This window comes from Ranitomeya imitator, chromosome 2 (assembly GCF_032444005.1).
Source record: "Ranitomeya imitator isolate aRanImi1 chromosome 2, aRanImi1.pri, whole genome shotgun sequence".
NCBI classification, from domain to species: Eukaryota; Metazoa; Chordata; class Amphibia; order Anura; family Dendrobatidae; genus Ranitomeya; species Ranitomeya imitator.
Window position 1 is genome coordinate 146,520,860 of NC_091283.1, and position 25,439 is coordinate 146,546,298.

General features: G+C 42.8%; 1 protein-coding gene across 2 annotated transcripts in view; it reads left to right on the plus strand.

Annotated features, from left to right (window-relative positions):
- Positions 1–25,439, plus strand: part of VSIG4 (V-set and immunoglobulin domain containing 4) — a 60,062-nt gene that overhangs the window by 6,782 nt on the left and 27,841 nt on the right. The window contains exons 2-4 of one of the 2 annotated variants that reach the window (XM_069755512.1): positions 9,181–9,525; positions 21,215–21,280; positions 23,772–23,834. In XM_069755512.1, coding sequence (XP_069611613.1) covers positions 9,181–9,525; positions 21,215–21,280; positions 23,772–23,834 — 474 coding nt within the window. The remainder of the gene's footprint in view (positions 1–9,180; positions 9,526–21,214; positions 21,281–23,771; positions 23,835–25,439) is intronic. The other variant, XM_069755513.1, reaches the window with a different exon arrangement.

Sequence of the window (25,439 nt, forward strand, 5' to 3'; positions counted from 1 at the left end):
CCATGTAGGTTGTCACATCTGCCATGTTGCTCCTAGATCCTGCTGACTTGCTGTGTGTTTTCCTTCTTGTGTAATCTACTCAGCCAAGCTCTCTTGCAATAATGTCCTACAGGCAAAAATTCGGTTTGGTGATGCTTTCGAAGCAGCTGGTCCCGGCTGTACCCAACGATCTTCTAGCTTAGGGAGACTTCGCTTCTCCCAGAAGGCACCTGGAATATGCAAATTAGCCTCCTGAAGCTTGAATCCCTGGTTTGGTGATGCTTTCGAAGCAGCTGGTCCCGGCTGTACCCAACGATCTTCTAGCTTAGGGAGACTTCGCTTCTCCCAGAAGGCACCTGGAATATGCAAATTAGCCTCCTGAAGCTTGAATCCCTGGTTTGGTGATGCTTTCGAAGCAGCTGGTCCCGGCTGTACCCAACGATCTTCTAGCTTAGGGAGACTTCGCTTCTCCCAGAAGGCACCTGGAATATGCAAATTAGCCTCCTGAAGCTTGAATCCCTGGTTTGGTGATGCTTTCGAAGCAGCTGGTCCCGGCTGTACCCAACGATCTTCTAGCTTAGGGAGACTTCGCTTCTCCCAGAAGGCACCTGGAATATGCAAATTAGCCTCCTGAAGCTTGAATCCCTGGTTTGGTGATGCTTTCGAAGCAGCTGGTCCCGGCTGTACCCAACGATCTTCTAGCTTAGGGAGACTTCGCTTCTCCCAGAAGGCACCTGGAATATGCAAATTAGCCTCCTGAAGCTTGAATCCCTGGTTTGGTGATGCTTTCGAAGCAGCTGGTCCCGGCTGTACCCAACGATCTTCTAGCTTAGGGAGACTTCGCTTCTCCACAAGTAACGCAAGTTTTTGAACTACACTCTTCAAGAAAGTTTTCTAGTAGTGTAAGGAGTAATTTGAACCCATTGGTGCATTGCAGAATTTTAGAATATTGGGAACCGAAAAATTACACATATCCCACTAAAATGTTGCTTAAGTCCCAATTTGTTTTTCTTATACACATAAGGCAGAAAGGAGAAAATGGAATGTATAATGTGTAATACAAATCCACCTGAGTATGTCAATGCTCCAACTGTAGTCAGAAACTAATGTTGGTGCACAATGCAAAGCTCCGAAGGGAAGGAGTGGTGTTTTGGATGCCAGATTTTGTTGGAATGGTTGGCAGAGCACCTGAGGAGCCAGGAACGCAGAAGAAACCCAAACGTTACCTAATCTTACAAACTACACTCTTTAATTAATTCATGTAGAGGGATAGTGAATATGTTTACACTAGATATCTCATAAAATTTTAGATCATTGAGCCATGAAGATAAAAACATAATTGTTTACCATTAAAATGGTATTTTATCATTAGATTTTTGAATTTCACCTGAAGTAATAGGTTTAAACGCCCCCATAATGTGTTATATTACTCTGGAATAAGACTATACCCTATGTGGGGTTGTACAGTACTATTTGTAAACATGGCAGAGTCAGAAAGGAAGCAGAATTATTTGACTTTCGTAGCGTAGATTTTCCTTAAAGAGTTTGTGAGCTAAAACCTCCCCTCAGGTGACTCCATTTTGGAAGTTACACCTCTCTCGAAGTTCATCTATGGGTCTAGTGACTATTTTGACTTCACAGTTGTTTTCCAGAACTTAGCATGCAGAGTGAAAATGGCACATATGCAACCTTAGTATACAATATCACGCACTGTGACTAGCTTGTGCTTCTAGAGAGTCCTCCTTTACTGTTAAGTGGGCTCTCCACAACACACATTGATGCTAATTGCTGTTAGGCAGACTGTGGGACTTAGCAGGGATGGGGACATTTGGATTCAAGAGCGCAAATTTCGTTGGGTTTTGTTTTAGAGGGAGGTACATCACTTTTTAGGAACCTTTGTACTAAAAGTAACACGGAAAGCTGTTATATTTATAATGACAGATGATAGACCTGAGTGAGGCCTCAGTTTTTGGGTTGAGTAGAAGTCTTTATTGGTACCATTCTGGAGTACATAACATTCTCGATCAACTTTAAGGCTTGGTTCACATTGATCCTGAACACTGAACACAAGTCAGGGGTTGAGTTATGTCCTGGTTTGTGTCTAAATTTCCAAAGTACCTGATTCAGATGGATCCCTCAATAGACCCATTCACTGTAATGAGGTTGTTGAAGTCACTTTGGACTCTGTCTTGCCAATGTTCCAGTGGTGACCATCTTTTTAGAGGTGCACTAAAGAGTGGTTAAGTGCGCTTTTGTATACACCTTAAAAGCTTAAACCACAGGGAAAGAGGCAAAAAGGAGTTTTAATTGTCTCCATCTGCTTCATTATAGTGAAAGGTTCCATTGGGGGTTTAATCTGAATCACATTCTTCAGATATTCAAACAGAAACCCTGATGTAAGAGCTCAGTGTAGAGCTCAGGGTCAATGTGAACCTAGCATTATTGCAATTTTTGGCAAAATGGACAAATCCACACAGCTGTTCAAGAATTGTGTGGGTGTATTTTTTATGCCATTCATTCTGCAGTAAAATTTATTTGACAACTTCTTTCCTTGAATCAATACAATTAGAGCAAAACCCCAATTTTCTCTTTGTTTAGTGTGACACACACAGATACACAATGCAAAGGTTGAGTCAACTTCTTCCCTTTTTATCTGGTTTCAGGAGTTATTTTCATATTGTCCACATCTGTTACTTGCCACAGGTGAGTTTGTACGAGCATCACATGCTTGAAACAAAGCTGTTTATCCACAATTTTGGAAAGGTGCCAATAATTTTGTCATACCTTTTTGGGGTTTTTGTGTGAAATTCTGTCCAATTTGCCTTTATTTCTCTTTTTTTGTGTGTTGTTCAAATACACGCAAAGAAAATAAACGTGTATAACAAGATATGTGTAACTGCAACAATTTCTGGGAGAAATACTTCATTTTCTGTAACAATTACAAGAGTGTCAACAATTTCAGCCATGACTATATATGTGTACTTTTTTGTTACTTTTGCTTTCACATAAAATCTGTGTTAGTGCCAAAACATTTTTCTATAATTTCTTCAGTTTTTTGGAATTTTCACAATTTTTTTAAATTAGTTTCTCTGTGCAACTTGAACACTGAATAATCTGATTACTGATCTCATGCACTGCAATACTAAAGACAGTGTTATTCAGGAACTAATAGGCCACAATACCTAGCAGACCTTGAGATTATGGTTTTACCTTCGATTCGTATGACAACCAGGGCCAGCGTCAGCACCCGGCGCACCCAGGCAAGTGGTGGGGCCCTGAGCAGGCAGGGGCCCACTTGCCATCGGGGACACTGGCGCGCTATAGTGCCGGCCCCCGCCAGTGGACCCCCCGCCTGCTCCGGGCCCCGACACTTGCGATACTCACTTCTCCCGGTTCCAGCGCTGCAGCGTCTTCCATCCTCTGACTGTGACGTTCAGGTCAGAGGGCACGATGATGTAACCAGTGTGCGCCGTCTGTCTGAGCAGTCACAGCACAGAGAGCAGGAAGACGCCGACGCTGAGAAGTCCAGAGCAGAAAAGTGTCAAGCAACAAGAGGTGAGTATTTCATTTTTTTTTTAATATTTGGAGCAATATATGGGGACTATCAGAAGGGGCCCATATATGGAGCATTATATGGGACTAATTCTATATGGAGCATCTTATGGGGCCAATAATATGTGGAGCATCTTATGGGGCCAATAATATATGGAGCATCTTAAGAAGCCAATTCTATAGGGAGCATTATATGGGGTCAATTTAATATGGAGCATCTTATGGGGCCAATTCAATATGAAGCAGTAGGTGGGGCCAATTACATATGGAGCAGTATATGGGGCCAACAATATATGAAGCATCTTATGGGACTAATTATATATGCAGCATTTTATATAGCCAATTATATATGGAGCATTATATGGGGCCCATTATACATGGAGCATCTTATGGGGCCAATTATTTTTGGAGCATTATATGGGACCCATTCTGTAAGGAGTATTATATGGGCCCATTCTGTATGGAGCATCATACGGGGCCCATTCTGTATGGAGCAATATATGGACTCAGTATACTCTATGGGGCCGATCATATACTGTATGGAGCATTATGTGAGGCCCATTATATATGGAGCAATAGATGGGGCCCATCATATACTGTATGGAGAATTATATGTGGCTCACTATACTGTATGGAACATTATATGGGGTCAATTCCGTATAGAGCAATATATGCAGCTCATTCTGTATGGAGCACTCTGTGGTGCCCATTATACTGTATGGAGCACTATATGGGGCCATTATACTGTATGGGGCAATATATGGGGCTCATTATTCTGTTTGGAGCAATATATGGGGCTCATTATTCTGTATAGAGGACTATACTGTCCGGTTTCTGAGCTAATGTAGAATGTACAATAGATATCACTCATGTAATGTAAGAAGTAAGTGAATCTTTGGCATAGTACTATATCTTTATTTCTCTGCCGTATCGGTGCATTATGAATTGTGGTATGTGTTAAAGGGGCCCACTGGGACTCTTTCACCCAGGGCCAATGAAAACCTGGAGCCGGCCCTGATGACAACCATCATTCCCCCGAGTTCGTGTAGTCATGCGTGTAGGGGTTCTAATGAGTGAAAGACAGAACCCCATCACTCTCAAAACCATTTAGTTGCCATGATCGCTATCGACCATGGCATCTAGTAGGTTAATTAGTCAGGATTATGTGTGTCAAACAGAAATCAGTCCCAGGAGCGCTGAAGGAAACTCAGACAACATATGTAGTTTACCACAACGCGTTTTGACGGTAAACACCGTCTTCTTCAGGTGGGAGAAGACAGTGTTTACCGTCGAAACGCGTTGTGGTAAACTACATATGTTGTCTGAGTTTCCTTCAGCGCTCCTGGGACTGATTTCTGTTTGACACATGCTCTTATCCTCCTTTGGAGGTATTCAGCTGGAGCTGCGGTGGTGCTCAACAACTCCCTTTTATCTCCCCTTCCCTGGCTCGATTCCTCTGTGCTCCCCTCTGACTGCTTTCACTTATCTTAATTAGTCAGGATTAAGCTCGCACAGATCCTCACTTTTGGTGAAGGAGCTCAGCTGACAATTATGCAGAGCTCCTACATTGATTGTGCCGAGCCCAGCTCCTGTGATCACACAATCACCTGGACATATTAGTATGGTCATTTGCAGTAACACCTTGGCAAACCAGTACCTCCAATTTCAGGAAGGGTTAAGGTATCACATAGCACAGATTCTGCTCATTTTGGTTGCGTCTTTGGCACTATCTCACTCCTTCTTGCTTTCTGTGGAATGGATCGTGTGAGCTGAGGAGAGCATGAGAATATCTCCCGTGAGACTGTAGACGATAAAAGAAGGTCGATGGTGAATAAAATTGTCTGTGACCTGTAGTGTGAGACTAAAGCTTGTGGCCTGGCAGAAGTACCCTCAACTCTGGCCTGTCCTTCAAAGCGCACATTCAAGCTCTTGCCACCTCCGGCCACCTCCAGCTCAAAGATATTTCCAGAATCCTTAATTTTCTCATTCTTGAATCAACTAAAATGTTGGTGCGTGTCTTCATCTCCTGCCTCTACTACTGCAATATCCTCCTCTGTGCCCTCCCAGCTAACACTCCTGCACCTCTCCAGTCTGTCCTTAACTCTGATATCCAACTGATCCACCTTTCTCCTTGATTCTCCTCTACTTCTCCCCTCTGCAAAACCCTTGTTTGGCTCTCAATTCCCCAACGTGTCCAGTTCACACTACTAGCATTGACCTACAAAGCCATCCATAATCTATCTTCTCCGTATATCCAAACTAATCTCCCGATATCTTTCAACATGTAACCTCTGGTTCTCTAAAGATCGACTTCATCTTTTAAGCTCCTCACCCAATCGCCTCCATGACTTCTCCCTAGTATCCCCTATGCTAAGGAATTCTGTGCCCCAACACGTCCAATTAGCAGCCACATTCGCAGCTTTCTGATGGAATTTGAAAACCCATCTCTTCACACACAGCTTACAGCCTGCACTGACCCCACTGCTACCTCACCACCACCGGAACTGTCGCAATCCCCCAACCTACTGTCTCTTTCCTCATTATCCTGTATACTTTAAGCCCACAAAGCCCACTTTAAGCCTAGTCTGTCATTGTAGATTGTTCTCTGTAATTTATATTTGTTTGTTTTTATGCAACCTCTTCTCATGCACAGCGCCACAGAACCAATGGTGCTCTAAAAATAAATAATAATAATATTTTTGACTCATTTGTTATCTAGTTTTAGGACTTGCGTGAGCATCTGATGTTTTAGGTAGAAATTATGCAGAAAAATGAAATATTCAAGGGTTCACAAACTGTCAAGCATCACTGTAAGACCATTTTCATTGAGCACTGCAAAGAGCTAAGGTTTTTATCTCCAGAGTAAAGTCAATCTTTACAGAGGTAACGGAATATAAGTCTGGAGATGATGCACCATTCGGCAATAAATTGACCTTGAGAATTCTTTTTAAGGACAATGGAATTGAGATCTGGGTAAAGGGAGTCTGAAAAACCATGTCAGAATTGCTGTATAGATCTCTTTAAAGTTCCCCCCAATCCCAAGACTCACAAAATGCTTATTTATGCCCCTTCATTACAGGGAAACTTTCTATTTTTATGTTTTTATTTTTTACTTCCCTTCTTCCAAAAGTCACTTCCCTTTTAATTTTCCCATCAACAGAGCCATATAAGTTCTTGTTGTAAGTTGTAATTTTAAATGACTTTATTCACTTTAAAATGTAATGTACTGAAAAATGGCAAAAAATTACATTTGTAAAAATTGTGAAAAAATGCAATTTTACCTTTGATTTTCGGGTTTTGTTTTAACGGCATTAATTATGCGGTAAAAATGACCTTTCAGGTCAGTATAAATACAATTATGTCAAACTTATAAGGTTTTTTCTAATTTACTAGTAAAAACAAATCTGAGTTTTGTTAAAAAATGTTGGTTAGATTTACCATTTTCTGAGACCCATAACGTTATTTTTTACATCAAAAGGGCTCTATGAGGATTTATTTTTGCATGCTGAGCTTATATTTTCATTGATGTCATTTTGGCATATATATATGATTTTTTAGCTTTTTATTGCATTTTTATGGGAAGTGCAGCTACGGAGAAAAGATATTTCAACGTTTTTTTGTTTGCTGTTTAACGTATGCTTAAAATAATTTTATAGATTGAAATACATTGGACTTTCACGAATGTGGTGATACCAAAATATGTTTTTTTATTTCTTTATTTTTTTAAATGGGAAAACTGGTATGATTTAATCTTTTTTTTTACGTAATTTACTTAAGTTATTTAATCCCAATAGGAAACGTGAACCTGCAATTATTTGATTACTTAACCTAGATACTGCAATACTAAAATCATTAAGTAGGTATATGTGTGCAATGATAAAGCTGAGTTGACAATGCCCTTAAACGGAATTTGTCAGCAGAATTTACCTCTGTAGGGCTCAGTCACACTGCAGTTACCGTATACATCGGACCAGTGCTATACGATTTTTTATCGGATAGCAATCGAACCAATGTTATTTGATGGGGCAGTGCTGATGCACAGTTTTTTTGACTGACAGAATCTATTCATGAAAAAAAATACCACCATGCTGCGATTTCACTCTGAAATCGGAAGACACTCACCCATTCAAGTCTATGGATGTGTGGAAAACATCGGACTGCATTCGGATGGCATCGGTCCGATTTCTGTGGACTCCCAGAATGGAGAATATGGAGAAATCTTCTTCTCAGTCTTCTCCTCACAGTTCTCTTATCTGTGAGAATCGGATCACACTAAGCTGACACTCTAATCAGAGTGTGATCGGAGTGTCATTAGCATAATCAGTCCCATTCTCTCGGATGACAGAATCTATGGCCGTCTGACCATAGCCAAACACTAATAACAACACCGCATGCGTCTTTTAACATTAACTTCTATCTTCCTAAGTGTATATATAAAGTTCCTTGAATGTTTGTTATTTCATATTATGGTGCCAGATATTATAATTACCCGACCTGGCCCGTTCTGCCTATATAACAACACCCATAGACAGGTTTTCTCCTTCAGCATAGCTCTACAGTTATTATTTCCCGCAATGTTTTTGAATAAGAATATGATATGAGAATGATGACATTTTACTGACCCGACCAGGGATACTGCTACACAGGGGTGAGACTGTGGCTAGTTACAAACAGATCTAACTGTCGGTTGGGCCGTAGTCACACAACCGTAGACTCTCTCTTCCTAGACAATCGGGTCTATTGTGCTAATGTCAATCTGATTAAACTCTGATCCGAGTGTCATCTGTGACGCTAGTCACTACCCACGGACAGGCCGTGAGGCAGAAGAGTACGACGTTCCAGGTCAATACCAAGAGAGTATGTAGATAATCAAGGGAAAAGACAAAGGCTTAAGTCAGGTCACAGTTCAGGGTCAATAACGAGAGATAGCAGATCAAAAGCTGAAGGACAAGACATAGGGATAGTCAGAACATGATCCAAAGAGTCGGGCAGCAGAAGATCAGAACTCAGAGCAACAGAATCAGGCTAACACTCATCAGGAAGCACAAACTACATCTGGCAGGGATCAGGGGCAGACAGCTCAGTTAAGTAGCTGGGCAATCACCAGAACACTGAACACCTGTAGAAAGTCCTGCACGTCCCAGTCACAGATTGGACAGCAAAGCTGTCAATCAAGGCACCGAAAGCCCAGCAAGACAGTTTCCATAGAACAGCATAGCAATCATTTACTGAGCAGAGGAATTGTGATATCACCATAGTATACTCCAATTTTTCAAGATGTAGCACACTGTGAGGAGAAGATGGAAAATTAAATTTCTCCATCTTCTCCATTGTGGGAGTCAGATGACACCCAAGTGAAGCCTGATGTTTTCCATGCACCCAAAGCCTTAAAGGGATGAGTGTCTTCCGATTTCAAAGTGAAACTGCAGCATGCTGTGATTTTTTTTCGCTGACAGATTCTGTCAGTGAAAAAAATTGTGCATCACCACTGCCCCATTGAATAACATTGGTCCAAGAGCTGAGATGAAAAACAATGTTCTGTGTGCAACAATATAGGCCCATCACACTACAGATGAGACGTAAATTAATTTTTCTGTGAATTGTCTTTAATTTTTATTAAAAGCAATTCATCATTTTGTCTCCAAACAGCTTCATCTGACCTTACCTTAAATATGAAGGACACTGTGACAGGAGTACGTGGTCGCTCAGTGAACCTTCCCTGTACTTACACTCCCTCAGAAGATGAAGTGGAAAGGATTGAATGGTCTTTAGACTCTGAAGTAATAATTATTCGCATTAAATCACAAGATGATGTGCCACTTACTAAGTTCAGAGAAAGAGTGGCAATATCCAGAGCTCCAGGGGATGTTTCCCTGACTATCAAGAAACTAAGCCTAGATGACAAAGGTCATATCAAGTGCAAAGTCACCTGGAAGAAACCTGATGGGACTTTAATCTCTAAGGAAAATATCACTATTCTGAAAATACTTAGAGGTAAGCTTTTACATTATATAACAAAAAATCTTAGCAAATTCTCAAAGTGAAATTTTCCTGTAAACTAGTAAAAGTAGCTAATCACTACTGCATCTACTATTGGTAACACCAAGCTAATTCAATTTAGGTTGGTTAGACATGAAGACAGCAAGGTGTATATTATAAAACGTAACCTAAATGGTATCTAGGGGCATATACTTTTATAGCATTTTTATCAAATTTTCCAGAACGACCTGATTTGTGTCTGATCTGTGTTGTCCTGACCTTTGGCTTACTAATCTAACAATGAGAGTTGCCATTCTAGCAGAGAAGTAGGCACATTTGCAAGGGTAAATTCACACGCTAAGTATTTGCTGCAGGCAAGCAGGAAAAACGTTGCATAAAATACGTATATATTTTGCTGCTTTGTTTATTGCATTTTTTAATGCATACAAAATGTAACATGTGCACATATCCTTAGTGTATGTATGCTCAAGCTGTCTACAACTAGGACAACCCCTTCCTGATCAAAATGTTTGGCCCTGATAAAATAAAAAACTTGAACTCACCTCCCGTGCCGGCGTGCTCCTGCGGTGTCGGCACTCGGTTTCCCAGGGCCTCTCGTGCGGTTGATGTGACACGTGACCCCCTCGTCCAATCAGCGCTGGCATCACTGTCCCACCTATGTACGTATAGAACATGAAGAGTAAGCCAGAGATCAGCTGCAGCCCGGACTTCCTCTTCATGTGCAATCCATGTATAGGCGGGGACAGTGAAGCCAGCGCAGATTGGTTGCTGGTTCATGTGTCACAACAACCACAGGAGAGCGAGTACCGACACCGTGGGAACAGGAGGCGGGTATAGGCTTTTTAATTTTATCAAGACCAAACATTTTGTTCAAAAAAGGGTTGTTCTAATAGTAGACAACTCCTTAAGTATTCGCAGAGGACATTTCTACATTGAAAACATGCCTCTTGGCAGTAACAAAGCTCCATAAAATAAATGCACTTTTGCTTGTTTGCCTCTTTTCACGTGGTTTTTTAAAGGAATTTTTTTCCCACTGATTTGAAAAGGTGAAAAATGCTGCAAAACTGCTGAAAGAAATGACATCCTGCAAATTTGAAATCTCATTCACTTTGCTTATATAGTAAAAGGCTGCATTTTTCACAGCAAAAACCCATAGAAAAAATGTTGGAAAATGCGGCAAAAGTATAATGTGTAAATAAGTTCTTTCACTCCATTGAAGTCTATAAGAGAGAAGAAAATTGTCAAGTGGGTGCTATTGGCTTTCTAGAAAGTCATGAGAAAAACTAAGCACAGCCTCAAAATTCTTATCGATGGGGATATAATTAACTGAAAACTTCTAACACTGATTACTCAAGAACCACAAGACGGATTTCTTCACCCCAGGTATCAATTTAATCAGTCTAACAAGTGCCAACCTGACAGTGTCTGTAGGTTACTTAGCAAAATCCTGCTGACAGGTTCCCTTTAAATTCATACAAAAAAAGCCATGAATTCATCATTCTCTTACACCATTCTGGAGGAAGTTTGACCACACTTCTTAACAACGCTGCTCAAGGTCATTGCTCTCTGTGGATGTTAGTCTATGCTTGGCTTCCTTAGGGACCCACTACAACATTGCAGTTGGGTTGAGGTATTAAACGTAATTGTTTTCTTTTTATCACATTCTGATGTAAATTTGCTTGTGTTCTTGGGATCAACTGTCCTGTTGCATGACCCAGTTTCGGGCTATGTTTTAACCTTTGCATAGATGGCCCCACAATAAATTTTAGAATACTTTAGTACACATTAACTCAATGTTTGCAAAGTCCTGTGGCTGCAAAATAAGCCCGAATGATCACTTCTCCACCACTTTGCTTGAGAGTTGGTATTAGGTGTCTGTGCTGATGTGCTATTTGGTGTCTGCCAAAAATGGTGAATGTAGGACTTGGTTCCAAAAATCTTGTGGTTTGCTCACTGCAGCTTTTCAAACTTTATTCATGCTACTATATTCTTTTTAGAAAGTAGAGTTAAACCTTCCAAAGAAGTACCTACCATAGAAAAAAATGACCATATCAGACTGGAAATTTTCTCCCAATACCTTCATACCATGCACTGTCCTCCCTTCCCTACTTTATTTTTTTATTTAGCTCACGCTCTGATTTTGAACCAGTCACAGAAGAAGTGATCAGGCTCCTTGCATCTTCTCGCCCTACTACTTGCGCCAGTGACCCTATTCCCTCACATCTCCTCCATTCCATTTCCCCTGCTGTTACCACTCACCTAACAAAAATATTCAACCTCGCTCTCTCTTCTGGGATCTTTCCCTCCTCATTTAAGCATGCCATCATACATCCATTATGTAAAAAACCATCCCTTGACCAAAACTGTGCTGCTAACTATTGACCTTTCACTAATCTTCCCTTCATCTCTAAACTCCTCGAACACCTGATCCACTCCAGTCTTATCAGCTATCCGTCACTAAAGTCTATAACAATCTACTAACAGCTAAATCTAATGGTCATTATTCCATGCTATTTCTTCTAGATCTCTCTGCAGCATTCGACACTGTGGATCACCAGCTCCTCCTCATTATGATCCACTCCATTGGCCTCAAGGACACCATTCTCTCCTGGTTCTCCTCCTACCTCTCTGATCGCTCCTTCACTGTATCTTTTGCTGGCTCCTCCTCCTCTCATCTTCCCCTTACTGTTGGGTTTCCTCAAGGATCAGTCCTAGGCCCCCTCCTCTTCTCTTTGTATACTGCCCCTATTGGACAAACAATCAGTAGATTTTGTTTCCAGTACTATCTCTATGCTGATGACACCCAATTATACACCTCATCTCCTGACATCACGCCTGCCTTTTTAGAAAACACCAGTGATTGTCTTACCACTGTCTCCAACATCACGTCCTCCCTCTATCTGAAATTGAACCTGTCAAAAACTGAACTCCTCGTGTTCTCTCCCTCTACTAAAATACCTTTGCCCGACATTGCCATTTCCGTGTGTGATTCCACCATTACTCTCCAGCAGCATGCCTGCTGTCTTGGGGTCATACTTGATTCAGAGCTTTCATTCACCCCCCACATCCGATCACTCTTGTCATCTGCACCACAAAAACCTTTCTAGAATTTGACCCTTTCTTACTTTCGACTCTGCAAAAACTCTTACTGTTTCTCTTATTCATTCTCATCTGGACTATTGTAATTCTCTACTAATCGGTCTCCCTCTTACCAAACTCTCCCCTCGCCAATCTGTCTTGAATACTGCAGCCAGGATCATATTCCTCACCAACCATTACACCGATGCCTCTTCCTTGTGCCAGTCATTACACTGGTTACCCATCCACTCCAGTATTCAGTGTAAACTTATTACCTCACCCACAAAGCACTCCACAGCTCAGCACCACTGTTGTGAATTCTGTTATCGAACTCCCTCCTGTGGTCATGAATGGTACTTCGGCGAGTTCTGTCCATGGACTCCCTCTGGTGACTGTGAGTGGAGCTGCTGCTTCTGAGGTTCCTTCCACAGGTGACGTAGTTTAGTCTTTGGCTGGCTGCTCTATTTAACTCCACTCAGATCGTTACTCCATGCCAGCTGTCAATGTTCTTGTACTGGTTCAGTTCGCTCCTGGATCTTTCTGGCTACCTGTCTACTCCAGCAGAAGCTAAGTCCCTGCTAGTTAATTATTTGTTCATTGTTTCCTTATCCAGCTTGCTATCATGATTTTGTCTCGCTAGCTGGAAGCTCTGGGATGCAGAGTGGCACCTCCGCACCGTGAGTCGGTGCGGAGGTCTTTTTGCACACTCTGCGTGGTCTTTTTGTAGTTTTTTGTGCTGATTGCAAAGATACCTTTCCTATCATCAGTCTGTTTAGTAAGTCTGGCCTCCCTTTGCTGAAACCTGTTTCATTTCTGTGTTTGTGACTTTCATCTTAACTCACAGTCAATATATGTGGGGGGCTGCCTTTTCCTTTGAGGCAAGGTAGGCTTTATTTTCTGTCTCTAGGGCTAGTTAGCTCTTAGGCTGTGAAGAGGCATCTAGGCCTAGTTAGGTACGCTCCACGGCTATTTCTAGTTTTGTGATAGGATTAGGGGTTGTGGTCAGCAGAGCTCCCACTTCCCAGAGCTTTTCCTGTGTGAGTTTAACCATCAGGTCGTTCCGGGTGCTCCTAACCACCAGGTCCATATCAGTACAAGATTTTGTGGTTCAGAATCCGATGTTAGAGCCTAGAATTTCAATTCCTGATTTGTTTTCTGGGGATAGATCTAAGTTCCTGAATTTCAAAAATAATTGTAAACTGTTTCTAGCTTTGAAACCCCGCTCCTCTGGTGACCCCGTTCAACAAGTAAAAATCATTATTTCTTTGTTGCGTGGTGACACGCAAGACTGGGCATTTTCCCTTGCGCCAGGAGATCCTGCATTGCGTGATGTAGATGCGTTTTTTCTGGCGCTTGGATTGCTTTATGATGAACCTAATTCAGTGGATCAGGCAGAGAAAATCTTGCTGGCTTTGAGTCAGGGTCAGGATGAAGCGGAGGTGTATTGTCAGAAGTTTAGAAAGTGGTCTGTGCTTACTAAGTGGAATGAGTGTGCCCTGGCGGCAATTTTCAGAATGGGTCTTTCTGAAGCCCTTAAGGATGTCATGGTGGGATTTCCCACGCCTGCTGGTCTGAATGAGTCTATGTCCTTGGCCATTCAGATCGATCGGCGCTTGCGTGAGCGCAAAGCTGTGCACCATTTGGCGGTATTCTCTGAGCATAGGCCTGAGCCTATGCAATGTGATAGGACTTTGACCAGAGCTGAACGGCAAGAACACAGACGTCGGAATGGACTGTGTTTTTACTGTGGTGATTCCACTCATGCGATCTCCGATTGTCCTAAGCGCACTAAGCGGTTCGCTAGGTCTGCCACCATTGGTACGGTACAGTCAAAATTTCTTTTGTCCGTTACTCTGATTTGCTCTTTGTCGTCCTATTCTGTTATGGCATTTGTGGATTCAGGCGCTGCCCTGAATTTGATGGACTTGGAGTTTGCCAGGCGCTGTGGTTTTTTCTTGGAGCCCTTGCAGTATCCTATTCCATTGAGAGGAATTGATGCTACGCCTTTGGCCAAGAATAAGCCTCAGTACTGGACTCAATTGACCATGTGCATGGCTCCTGCACATCAGGAGGATATTCGCTTTTTGGTGTTGCATAATCTGCATGATGTGGTCGTTTTGGGGTTGCCATGGCTACAGGTCCATAATCCAGTATTGGATTGGAAATCTATGTCTGTGTCCGGCTGGGGTTGTCAGGGGGTACATGGTGATGTTCCATTGCTGTCAATTTCGCCTTCCACTCCTTCTGAAGTCCCTGAGTTTTTGTCAGACTACCGGGATGTATTTGATGAGCCCAAATCCAGTGCCCTACCTCCTCATAGGGATTGCGATTGTGCTATTAATTTGATTCCTGGTAGTAAGTTTCCTAAGGGCCGACTGTTTAATTTATCTGTGCCAGAGCACGCCGCTATGAGGAGTTATATAAAGGAATCCTTGGAGAAAGGTCATATTCGCCCGTCGTCATCACCGTTGGGAGCAGGGATCTTTTTTGTGGCCAAGAAGGATGGTTCTTTGAGACCTTGTATTGATTACCGCCTTCTTAATAAGATCACAGTCAAATTTCAGTACCCTTTGCCGTTGCTGTCTGATTTGTTTGCTCGGATTAAGGGGGCTAGTTGGTTCACCAAGATAGATCTTCGAGGGGCGTATAATCTTGTGCGAATTAAACAGGGCGATGAATGGAAAACAGCATTTAATACGCCCGAGGGCCATTTTGAGTTCCTGGTTATGCCATTCGGGCTTTCTAATGCTCCATCTGTGTTTCAGTCCTTTATGCATGACATCTTCCGAGAGTACCTGGATAGATTCATGATTGTATATTTGGATGATATTTTGGTCTTTTCGGATGATTGGGAGTCTCATGTGAAGCAGGTCAGAATGGTGTTCCAGGTTCTTCGTGCGAATTCCTTGTTTGTGAAGGGGTCTAAATGTCTCTTTGGAGTTCAGAAGGTTTCAATTTTGGGTTTCATTTTTTCCCCTTCTACTATCGAGATGGACCCTGTTAAAGTTCAGGCCATTTATGATTGGACTCAGCCGACATCTGTGAAGAGCCTGCAGAAGTTCCTGGGCTTTGCTAAATTTTACCGTCGCTTCATCGCTAATTTTTCTAGTGTTGCTAAACCGTTGACTGATTTGACCAAGAAAGGTGCTGATGTGGTCAATTGGTCCTCTGCGGCTGTAGAGGCTTTTCAGGAGTTGAAGCGTCGTTTTTCTTCTGCCCCTGTGTTGTGCCAGCCAGATGTTTCGCTCCCGTTTCAGGTCGAGGTTGATGCTTCTGAGATTGGAGCAGGGGCGGTTTTGTCACAAAGAAGTTCTGATGGCTCGGTGATGAAACCATGTGCCTTCTTTTCTAGAAAATTCTCGCCTGCTGAGCGCAATTATGATGTTGGCAATCGAGAGTTGTTGGCCATGAAGTGGGCATTCAAGGAGTGGCGACATTGGCTTGAAGGAGCCAAGCATCGCGTGGTGGTCTTGACGGATCACAAGAATTTGACTTATCTCGAGTCTGCTAAACGGTTGAATCCTAGACAGGCTCGATGGTCGCTATTTTTCTCCCGTTTTGATTTTGTGGTTTCGTACCTTCCGGGCTCTAAGAATGTGAAGGCTGATGCCCTGTCAAGGAGTTTTGTGCCTGACTCTCCGGGTGTTCCTGAGCCGGCGGGTATTCTCAAAGAGGGGGTAATTTTGTCTGCCATCTCCCCTGATTTGCGGCGGGTGCTGCAGAAGTTTCAGGCTGATAGACCTGACCGTTGTCCAGCGGAGAAACGGTTTGTCCCTGATAGATGGACTAGTAGAGTTATCTCTGAGGTTCATTGTTCGGTGTTGGCTGGTCATCCTGGAATCTTTGGTACCAGAGATTTGGTGGCTAGATCCTTTTGGTGGCCTTCTTTGTCACGGGATGTGCGTTCTTTTGTGCAGTCCTGTGGGACTTGTGCTCGAGCTAAGCCCTGCTGTTCTCGTGCCAGTGGGTTGCTTTTGCCCTTGCCGGTCCCGAAGAGGCCCTGGACGCATATTTCCATGGATTTTATTTCAGATCTCCCTGTCTCTCAAAGGATGTCGGTCATTTGGGTGGTTTGTGATCGCTTCTCTAAGATGGTCCATTTGGTACCCTTGTCTAAATTGCCTTCCTCCTCTGATTTGGTGCCATTGTTTTTCCAGCATGTGGTTCATTTGCATGGCATTCCGGAGAACGTCGTCTCGGACAGAGGTTCTCACTTTGTTTCGAGGTTTTGGCAGTCCTTTTGTGCTAAGATGGGCATTGATTTGTCTTTTTCTTCGGCTTTCCATCCTCAGACAAATGGCCAAACTGAACGAACTAATCAGACTTTGGAAACATATCTGAGATGCTTTGTTTCTGCTGATCAGGATGATTGGGTGTCCTTCTTGCCTTTGGCTGAGTTCGCCCTTAATAATCGGGCCAGCTCGGCTACTTTGGTTTCGCCTTTTTTCTGTAATTCTGGTTTCCATCCTCGTTTCTTTTCAGGGCAGGTTGAGCCTTCGGACTGTCCTGGTGTGGATACTGTGGTGGACAGGTTGCAGCAGATTTGGACTCATGTGGTGGACAATTTGACATTGTCCCAGGAGAAGGCTCAACGTTTCGCTAACCGCCGGCGCTGTGTTGGTCCCCGACTTCGTGTTGGGGATTTAGTTTGGTTGTCGTCTCGTTATGTTCCTATGAAGGTTTCCTCTCCTAAGTTTAAGCCTCGTTTCATTGGTCCGTATAAGATTTCTGAAGTTCTCAATCCTGGGTCATTTCGTTTGGCCCTTCCAGCTTCTTTTGCCATCCATAATGTGTTCCATAGGTCGTTATTGCGGAGATACGTGGCACCTATGGTTCCCCCCGTTGATCCTCCTGCCCCGGTGTTGGTCGAGGGGGAGTTGGAGTATGTGGTGGAGAAGATTTTGGATTCTCGTATTTCGAGACGGAAACTCCAGTACCTGGTCAAGTGGAAGGGTTATGGTCAGGAAGATAATTCCTGGGTTTTTGCCTCTGATGTTCATGCTGCCGATCAAGTTCGTGCCTTTCATTTGTCTCATCCTGATCGGCCTGGGGGCTCTGGTGAGGGTTTGGTGACCCCTCCTCAAGGGGGGGGTACTGTTGTGAATTCTGTTATTGAACTCCCTCCTGTGGTCATGAATGGTACTTCGGCGAGTTTTGTCCATGGACTCCCTCTGGTGGCTGTGAGTGGAGCTGCTGCTTCTGAGGTTCCTTCCACAGGTGACGTAGTTTAGTCTTTGGCTGGCTGCTCTATTTAACTCCACTCAGATCGTTACTCCATGCCAGCTGTCAATGTTCTTGTACTGGTTCAGTTCGCTCCTGGATCTTTCTGGTTACCTGTCTACTCCAGCAGAAGCTAAGTCCCTGCTAGTTAATTATTTGTTCATTGTTTCCTTGTCCAGCTTGCTATCATGATTTTGTCTCGCTAGCTGGAAGCTCTGGGATGCAGAGTGGCACCTCCGCACCATGAGTCGGTGCGGAGGTCTTTTTGCACACTCTGCATGGTCTTTTTGTAGTTTTTTGTGCTGATTGCAAAGATACCTTTCCTATCCTCAGTCTGTTTAGTAAGTCTGGCCTCCCTTTGCTGAAACCTGTTTCATTTCTGTGTTTGTGACTTTCATCTTAACTCACAGTCAATATATGTGGGGGGCTGCCTTTTCCTTTGGGGAATTTCTCTGAGGCAAGGTAGACTTTATTTTCTGTCTCTAGGGCTAGTATTTCTAGTTGTGTGATAGGATTAGGGGCTGCGGTCAGCAGAGCTCCCACTTCCCAGAGCTTGTCCTGTGTGAGTTTAACCATCAGGTCATTCCGGGTGCTCTTAACCACCAGGTCCATAACACACCACCCTACATCTCATCCCTCATCTCAGTTTACCACCCTACCCATGCCCTCCGTTGTGCTAATGATCTGAGGTTAAGAACGTAACTGTAGAAAAAATCAGCCCACTTAGGGTCTTATCCAATGGACTAAATAAGCGATCTACTGTAATTGCACTATCCTGATAGATCTAATGTAATGACGTATAGATCTCTTTGAGAATATCAGCTGCAGCAGATCCACGGGTCCGTGGGCGACCGTATCAGATGTGAAGAGGTAGAAGGTTTGTGGATGTAATCCGTGCTGCCGATTCAAATGCAGGACCAAAGATATCCAAATGAAGGGAAGTGGTTTTTATTTCAACGCGTTTTGAAGTGACTTCTTCCTCAGGAATAGAACCACATGTGGTCCTGCATTTTAATCGGCAGCACGGATTACATCCACAAACCTTCTACCTCTTCACAATGATCTGAGGTTAACATCCTCAATAATCAGAACCTGCCACTCCCGTCCCCAAGACTTTTCACGTGCTGCACCAATTTTTTGGAATGCACTACCCAGGTTAATTTGACTAATCCCCAATACCCTCAGTTTTAAGCGTGTACTAAAAACGCACTTCATCAGACTGGCCTAATGCCTCAACATGTTAATCTAACTATGCCTGTGTTGCTCATTCAAAATTTTTACCATAACCAGGTTCCTTGCATCATGCTCTCGTACGCCTTATGCATTTAATAGCCATCTGTGTCTGTACTTTTACGTATCCTGGCTGATAACCAGTTCATGCAGCTTTACATGAATACCCGATTCTTACACTATGGCTGGTCCGAACAACGAAAGCAATTGCTACCATCCACCTTTTGTGTCTCCCCTATTTCCTCATAGATTGTAAGCTTGCGAGCAGGGCCCTCATTCCTCTTATGATCTGTTGATCTATGCGTTTATTGTTATGCTTAATGTCTATTGTCTGTACAAGTCCCCTCTAAAATGTAAAGTGCTGCGGAATATATTGGCGCTATAGAAATAAAATTATTATTATTATTATTACCAAATTTTTTGATTTATAAGACACACTTTTTTCATCCAAATTTGGAAGGAAAATGGGAGTGCGTCTTAAAATCCGGAGTGATCTTATCGGGAGGGGTCGGCAGTGATGGTGCAGGGTCACAGGAGGCAGGATCGCTACTTCAGGAGGTGGCAAGAGTGCAACATGTCGGTGCCGGTGAGCGGAGTCCACTTTCACATTCAGTTCCCTGCAATGGGCTTTGGGAAAATGGGCGCCAGAGACAAACGAGATGGATTGAGATCACAGCAGATGCAATATTGTTTTCCAAGATATCAATCTGCATGTGCTGCCTTTTTCCCAAAGCCCACCTCAGGGAACCGAATGGGAAAGGGGACTCTGCTCGCCAGCACCGACATCTATTGAACACCCAGGCACTGCAGTATCACCCCGCTCATGCTGCCACCGGCCTCCTGAAGCAGGGACCCTGCCTCCTGTGACCCTGCTGTACTGCGGTATTCCCCCCAGGTAAGCTACCATTAAAACGGATTATAAGACGCATCACCATTTTATTTATTTTTTTAAAACCTATTTTCCACCCCGAAATTTGGGGTGTGTCTTAAAGTCTCATGAATGTTATAATGCGCAAAATACGATAATAATTTTTCAGTCTTTTTCTAATTGACCTATTATGAACTTTGTCACATGCCTCAGATGCTACTGAAAAAGGGGTCTCCGCTTCCCACTCACTTGTATACTGGCATATCACAAAAGGCTGACAAAGAGCTAAGCACAACCCGCAGACAGTTCACAATTCCACCCCACACTTTACACTGGCACCACTCCCAGTTTTACCAGGTGAGAAAGACAGCTGCACTGGGCGTACACACATGTACGCCCAGCTTTCTCAATTAATGGTTCAATACTTGCACGCTGGCAACAAGGTAAGACAACCAAACTATTTTCTCTCCTTGAGATTGTGGACACATTAGAGCAATGACATTCAAACTTATTACATTTTTTGATTTAATATACAAAATTAACTTTAGTGCATAAAAAAGGTTACAAAAGGTGAAATCACAAAAAGACATACTGTATTACATGAAGGCTGTCACTGCATTAACCTTTTTGCCCATCAAATGAACCCTGCCAATGCTAAGCATTTCTGGTTCATGTCATGTTCTTTTGCAGTTGAAATAGTTTGGTAAAGTTAACAAGTGAATTAAACTTTATACTTGTGTCTAAAGTGTATACTAAATCCAACCATGGCATGGGCGGTGGACATAGTAGGGCCATAGTGTTCGCCGCTCACTCTGGGCCTGGGGCTGTGTGGGCGGCGCCATCTTGGAGGAGGAAAATATTTTTTCTTCCCCAGCAAGATGGCGTCACCGGCACCCACGTAATAGCAGTTATCGGATCACCTCTATATACACCAAAACCTGCAACTGTGCAGGCACAGCAGGCGCCATTTTGAAATGTATATATTTTTTGCACTATCTGAATAACATCAAGTGCAGTTATTATCACGACAGAAAAGATGCGATTATACTGCCGCGTAGGAGCCACAGCCGGCACCTGCCTGCAGAAGGTTTTTTTTATTTTCTTCAGTATGTACAGCTATTCATTATGAAAACTAGGGGGCAGGTCACTGAGGGATTAGTGACCTGTCAGAAGCCATACTGATAAATACCTAGTCAGAGCACCACATGAAGACCCTCCCCACAGACCGCCCCGGAGCACGAGCATACCACCAATTAATAACTTTTGCTTATTTTATTTTTTTTATAGTGCAACCAATAACTGAAAAACCTAAAGAAAATATAGTGACAACAACACATCAAGAACGTAAGACCAGTGAGTACTTATCTGGTTTATTTCATTGTTACGTTGTATACAGTGCCTTGAAAAAGCATTCAAACGCTGTGAACCTTTCCACATTTTCCACATTACACCCACAAACTTACGGTAAATGTATCTTATATGGATTGTATGTGTTATGCCAAAGCAAAGTAACAAGTGTTTGTGAACCGTAAAGGAAATACAGAAGTCACATGTGTAACTTATTCTCATTTTCACTATATGTCATGGTAGCTCTAGTGCCAGACTGTTGAATGCCGGAGTGCCTGACTTGCGGACATTCATCAGTCCGGCACTTGCATTTGCAAAGCAAGAGAAACAGCTGCTATGAACTCAGGTGACCTTACTGTTGTTGTTGACAATGAAAAAAGTAGTTGAAAAAAAAAGTGTGAGGGTTCCCCGTAATTTTTATAATCAGCCAAGGGAAAGCCGGCGGTTGGTGGCTGATGTTAATATTCTGGGAAAGAGGCAATATTCATAAAGGTTCTCAGGCTATTAATATCAGCTCACAGCTGGATACTTAACGTATATATTCGAGTATAAGCCGAGATTTTCAGCCCAAATTTTTGGGCTGAAAGTGCCCCTCTCGGCTTATACTCGAGTAACGGTCGGTGGCAGGGTCGGCGGGTGAGGGGGAGAGAAGTCTGTCGCATACTCACCTGCTTCCGGCGCTCCTGGCGCTGTCCCTGCCTGTCCCATGGTCTTCGGGTGCCGCAGCGCTTCCCCTGTTCAGCGGTCACGTGGTACCGCTCATTAAAGTTATGAATATGGACTCCACTCCCATAGGGGTGGAGCCGCATATTCATTCCTCTAATGAGCGGTAATGGTGACCGCTGACAGAGGAAGAGGCTGCGGCACCCGAAGACCATCTGTCCGGGATAAGGAGCCAGGGACGCCGGGAGCAGGTGAGTATTACATATTTACCTGTCCACGTTCCACCCGCCGGGCGTCGCTCCGTCTTCCCGTCCTCTTGCAGTCAGTGTGGAGAGACGGGACGTTAAGGAGCTGCGGGCAGCAAGAGAGGTGAGTATGTCTTTTTTTTTATTGCAGCAGCAGCATTATATATTGCACAGCTTTATATGGAGCATCTATGGGGCCATAATGAACGGTGCAGAGCATTCTATATGGGGCACAGCTTTATATGGAGCATCTATGGGGCCATAATGAACGGTGCAGAGCATTTTATATGGCACAGCTTTATATGGAGCATCTATGGGGCCATAATGAACGGTGCAGAGCATTCTATATGGCACAGTTTTATATGGAGCATCTATGGGGCCATAATGAACGGTGCAGAGCATTCTATATGGCACAGTTTTATATGGAGCATCTATGGGGCCATAATGAACGGTGCAGAGCATTCTATATGGCACAGCTTTATATGGAGCATCTATGGGGCCATAATGAACGGTGCAGAGCATTCTATATGGCACAGTTTTATATGGAGCATCTATGGGGCCATAATGAACGGTGCAGAGCATTCTATATGGCATAGCTTTATATGGAGCATCTATGGGGCAATAATCAATGGTATGGAGCATTATATATGGCACAGCTTTATATGGAGCATCTATGGGGCCATAATGAACGGTGCAGAGCATTCTATATGGCACAGCTTTATATGGAGCATCTATGGGGCCATAATGAATGGTGCAGAGCATTCAATATGGCACAGCTTTATATGGAGCATCTATGGGGCAATAATCAACGGTATGGAGCATTCTATATGGCACAGCTTTATATAGAGCATCTATGTGCCATAATGAACAGTATGGAGCATTATATATGGCACAGTTTTATGTGGAGCATCTGTGGGGCAATAATTAAATATATGGAGCATTCTATATGGCACAGTTTTATATGGAGCATCTATGGGGCCATAATGAAATGTATGGAGCATTATATGTGGCACAGCTTTATATGGAGAATCTTATGGGGCAATAATGAACGGTATGGAGCATCTATTTTTATTTTTGAAATTCACCGGTAGCTGCTGCATTTCCTACCATAGGCTTATACTCAAGTCAATAACTTTTCCCAGTTTTTTGTGGCAAAATCAGGGGGGTCGGCTTATACTCTGGTCGGCTTATACTCGAGTATATACGGTACCTATATTGATTATTAAAATGGGAGACCCACAAGAAAAAATTATGTGGGGTTCTCCTGTGTTATTGATAACCAGTCAGACAAAACTGACAGCGGCGGGCTGCAACCCTCAGCAAGGCTGGTTATCAAGAGCAGAGAAGCCCCTACGGTGTATTTTTTAATTATTTAAATAAATAGTTTTTTAAAAAATGGCTTGGGGTCCCCCTCTTATTTGACAACCAGCCAAGCTAAATCTGACAGCTTGGGGCTAGTATTCTCAGGCTGGTAACTGGCTATGGATATGGGACCCCCAGCCTAAAAATAGCAGTCCCTGTGTGTATCTTTTAGCACTAGAAACAGTATTACATATGTGATCATCTGTGTTCATCTCTTATCATTTTAGCAATGCCAAACACCATTTTTACTAGGAAAAATGATGCTACCATTTTACCTAAAGTCACAACAAGTAAGTGATAAAATGTTTTATCTATCACTTAGTGTTAAACTGTTTCTCACCTACTCTCTTCTGCAGCAAATGTCTTGTGTGCACCATTGGTCTTGCCAAGCAGTACATTACCGCTTTCCAAAATACTTGTTCTGCATCAATATCCACCTTCCTCTTCCTGCATTGACAGCTCTGACATTCCATGCACTGATAAGTAGGTTGGAAGGTTCACAGAACTGGGTACAACCACCAGGTCTGTCTACTCACTCACCATTCTAGGAAGTCTCACTGTTTTCATGGTCCCTCACTGGATCACCCTTGTACCACCATGATTCACCTGGTGTTTTCTCTACTTATTCAGAAACATACTAGTAATTTCGAATAGTGCCACCACTATATTTTTGTCTTCAAACATAGTTCATAGTAATTTCTTAAAGGAAGTCTGTCACAAAACTGTTTACTCTTTTCGCTCATCTTACCTGCAAAGCTACCTGTATACTTATAATAACTATGGTCAAGCATTGGGTATATTACAGGCTGGCTAGTCTGCAAGCCGCTAACCTTTACAATCCAGAAAATGCACTGATAGTCCTACATCTTCAGTGCAGTCTTCCTGGCTAGAAGAGGTAGAGAGTCAGCCATAAAAGGCATTGCCAGATCCACACACAGTATGAGCCCCCACAGCCCCCTAACAGTATGATACCACACATAGAATAATGATACACATTAAAAGCTCTCAAAAAACAGAATGATGACCATCACATTATGATCTCCATTGGCCCCCAAAGTATTATGACGGCCACCACAGCTCCCAAACGGTATTATGCCAAAGACCCCTACACACAGTATGATGTATATATGGCATCATCACTTTCATAAATGTCAAAATAAAAAATTAATTTACTCGACTGGCAAACGTTGCACAGAAAAAAATTTTTTACAGAAGAAAAATGCATTTTATTTTCCATTGATCACACCTCCTTAACAAAAAGTACACTGAAAAGCTCACACCACTACATACAAGTAAAAATAAAAGGTTTGCGAGACTTGGGAAAGCAAACTATTTTTTTTTCAAACGTTTTAATTTTTTTTCACCATGTAATAGGAAAAAAAATTCTTCATGTTTGCCATCACCATAATCATACTGACCTGGAGAATGAAGCTGGTACATTATTTTTACTATAAAATGAACAGCGTAAAAACAAACCCCCCAAAGTGTGTTTTTTTTTTTATTTTGTAATTTCATTAGAACTTTTTTCCCATGTTTTCAGTACATTATATAGTGAAATGAATGGTGTTAATGAAAACCACAAATTGACCTGAAAAAAAAAAAAATACAAATATGGTTATGTCTATGGGAAAATAAAGAGATATGGCTCTTGGCAGAAGAGGTGGAAAAAACAAAAACGAGAAAAGGACGAGGGTTGAAGGAGTTAAGGTACCGTCACACATAACGATATCGTTAATGATATCGTTGCAACGTCACGCTTTTGGTGACGTAGCAACGATCCCGCTAACGATCTCGTTATGTGTGACAGCGACCAACGATCAGGCCCCTGCTGGGAGATCGTTTGTCGTTGGGGAATGATCAGGACCATTTTTTGGTCGCTGATCACCCGCTGTCAT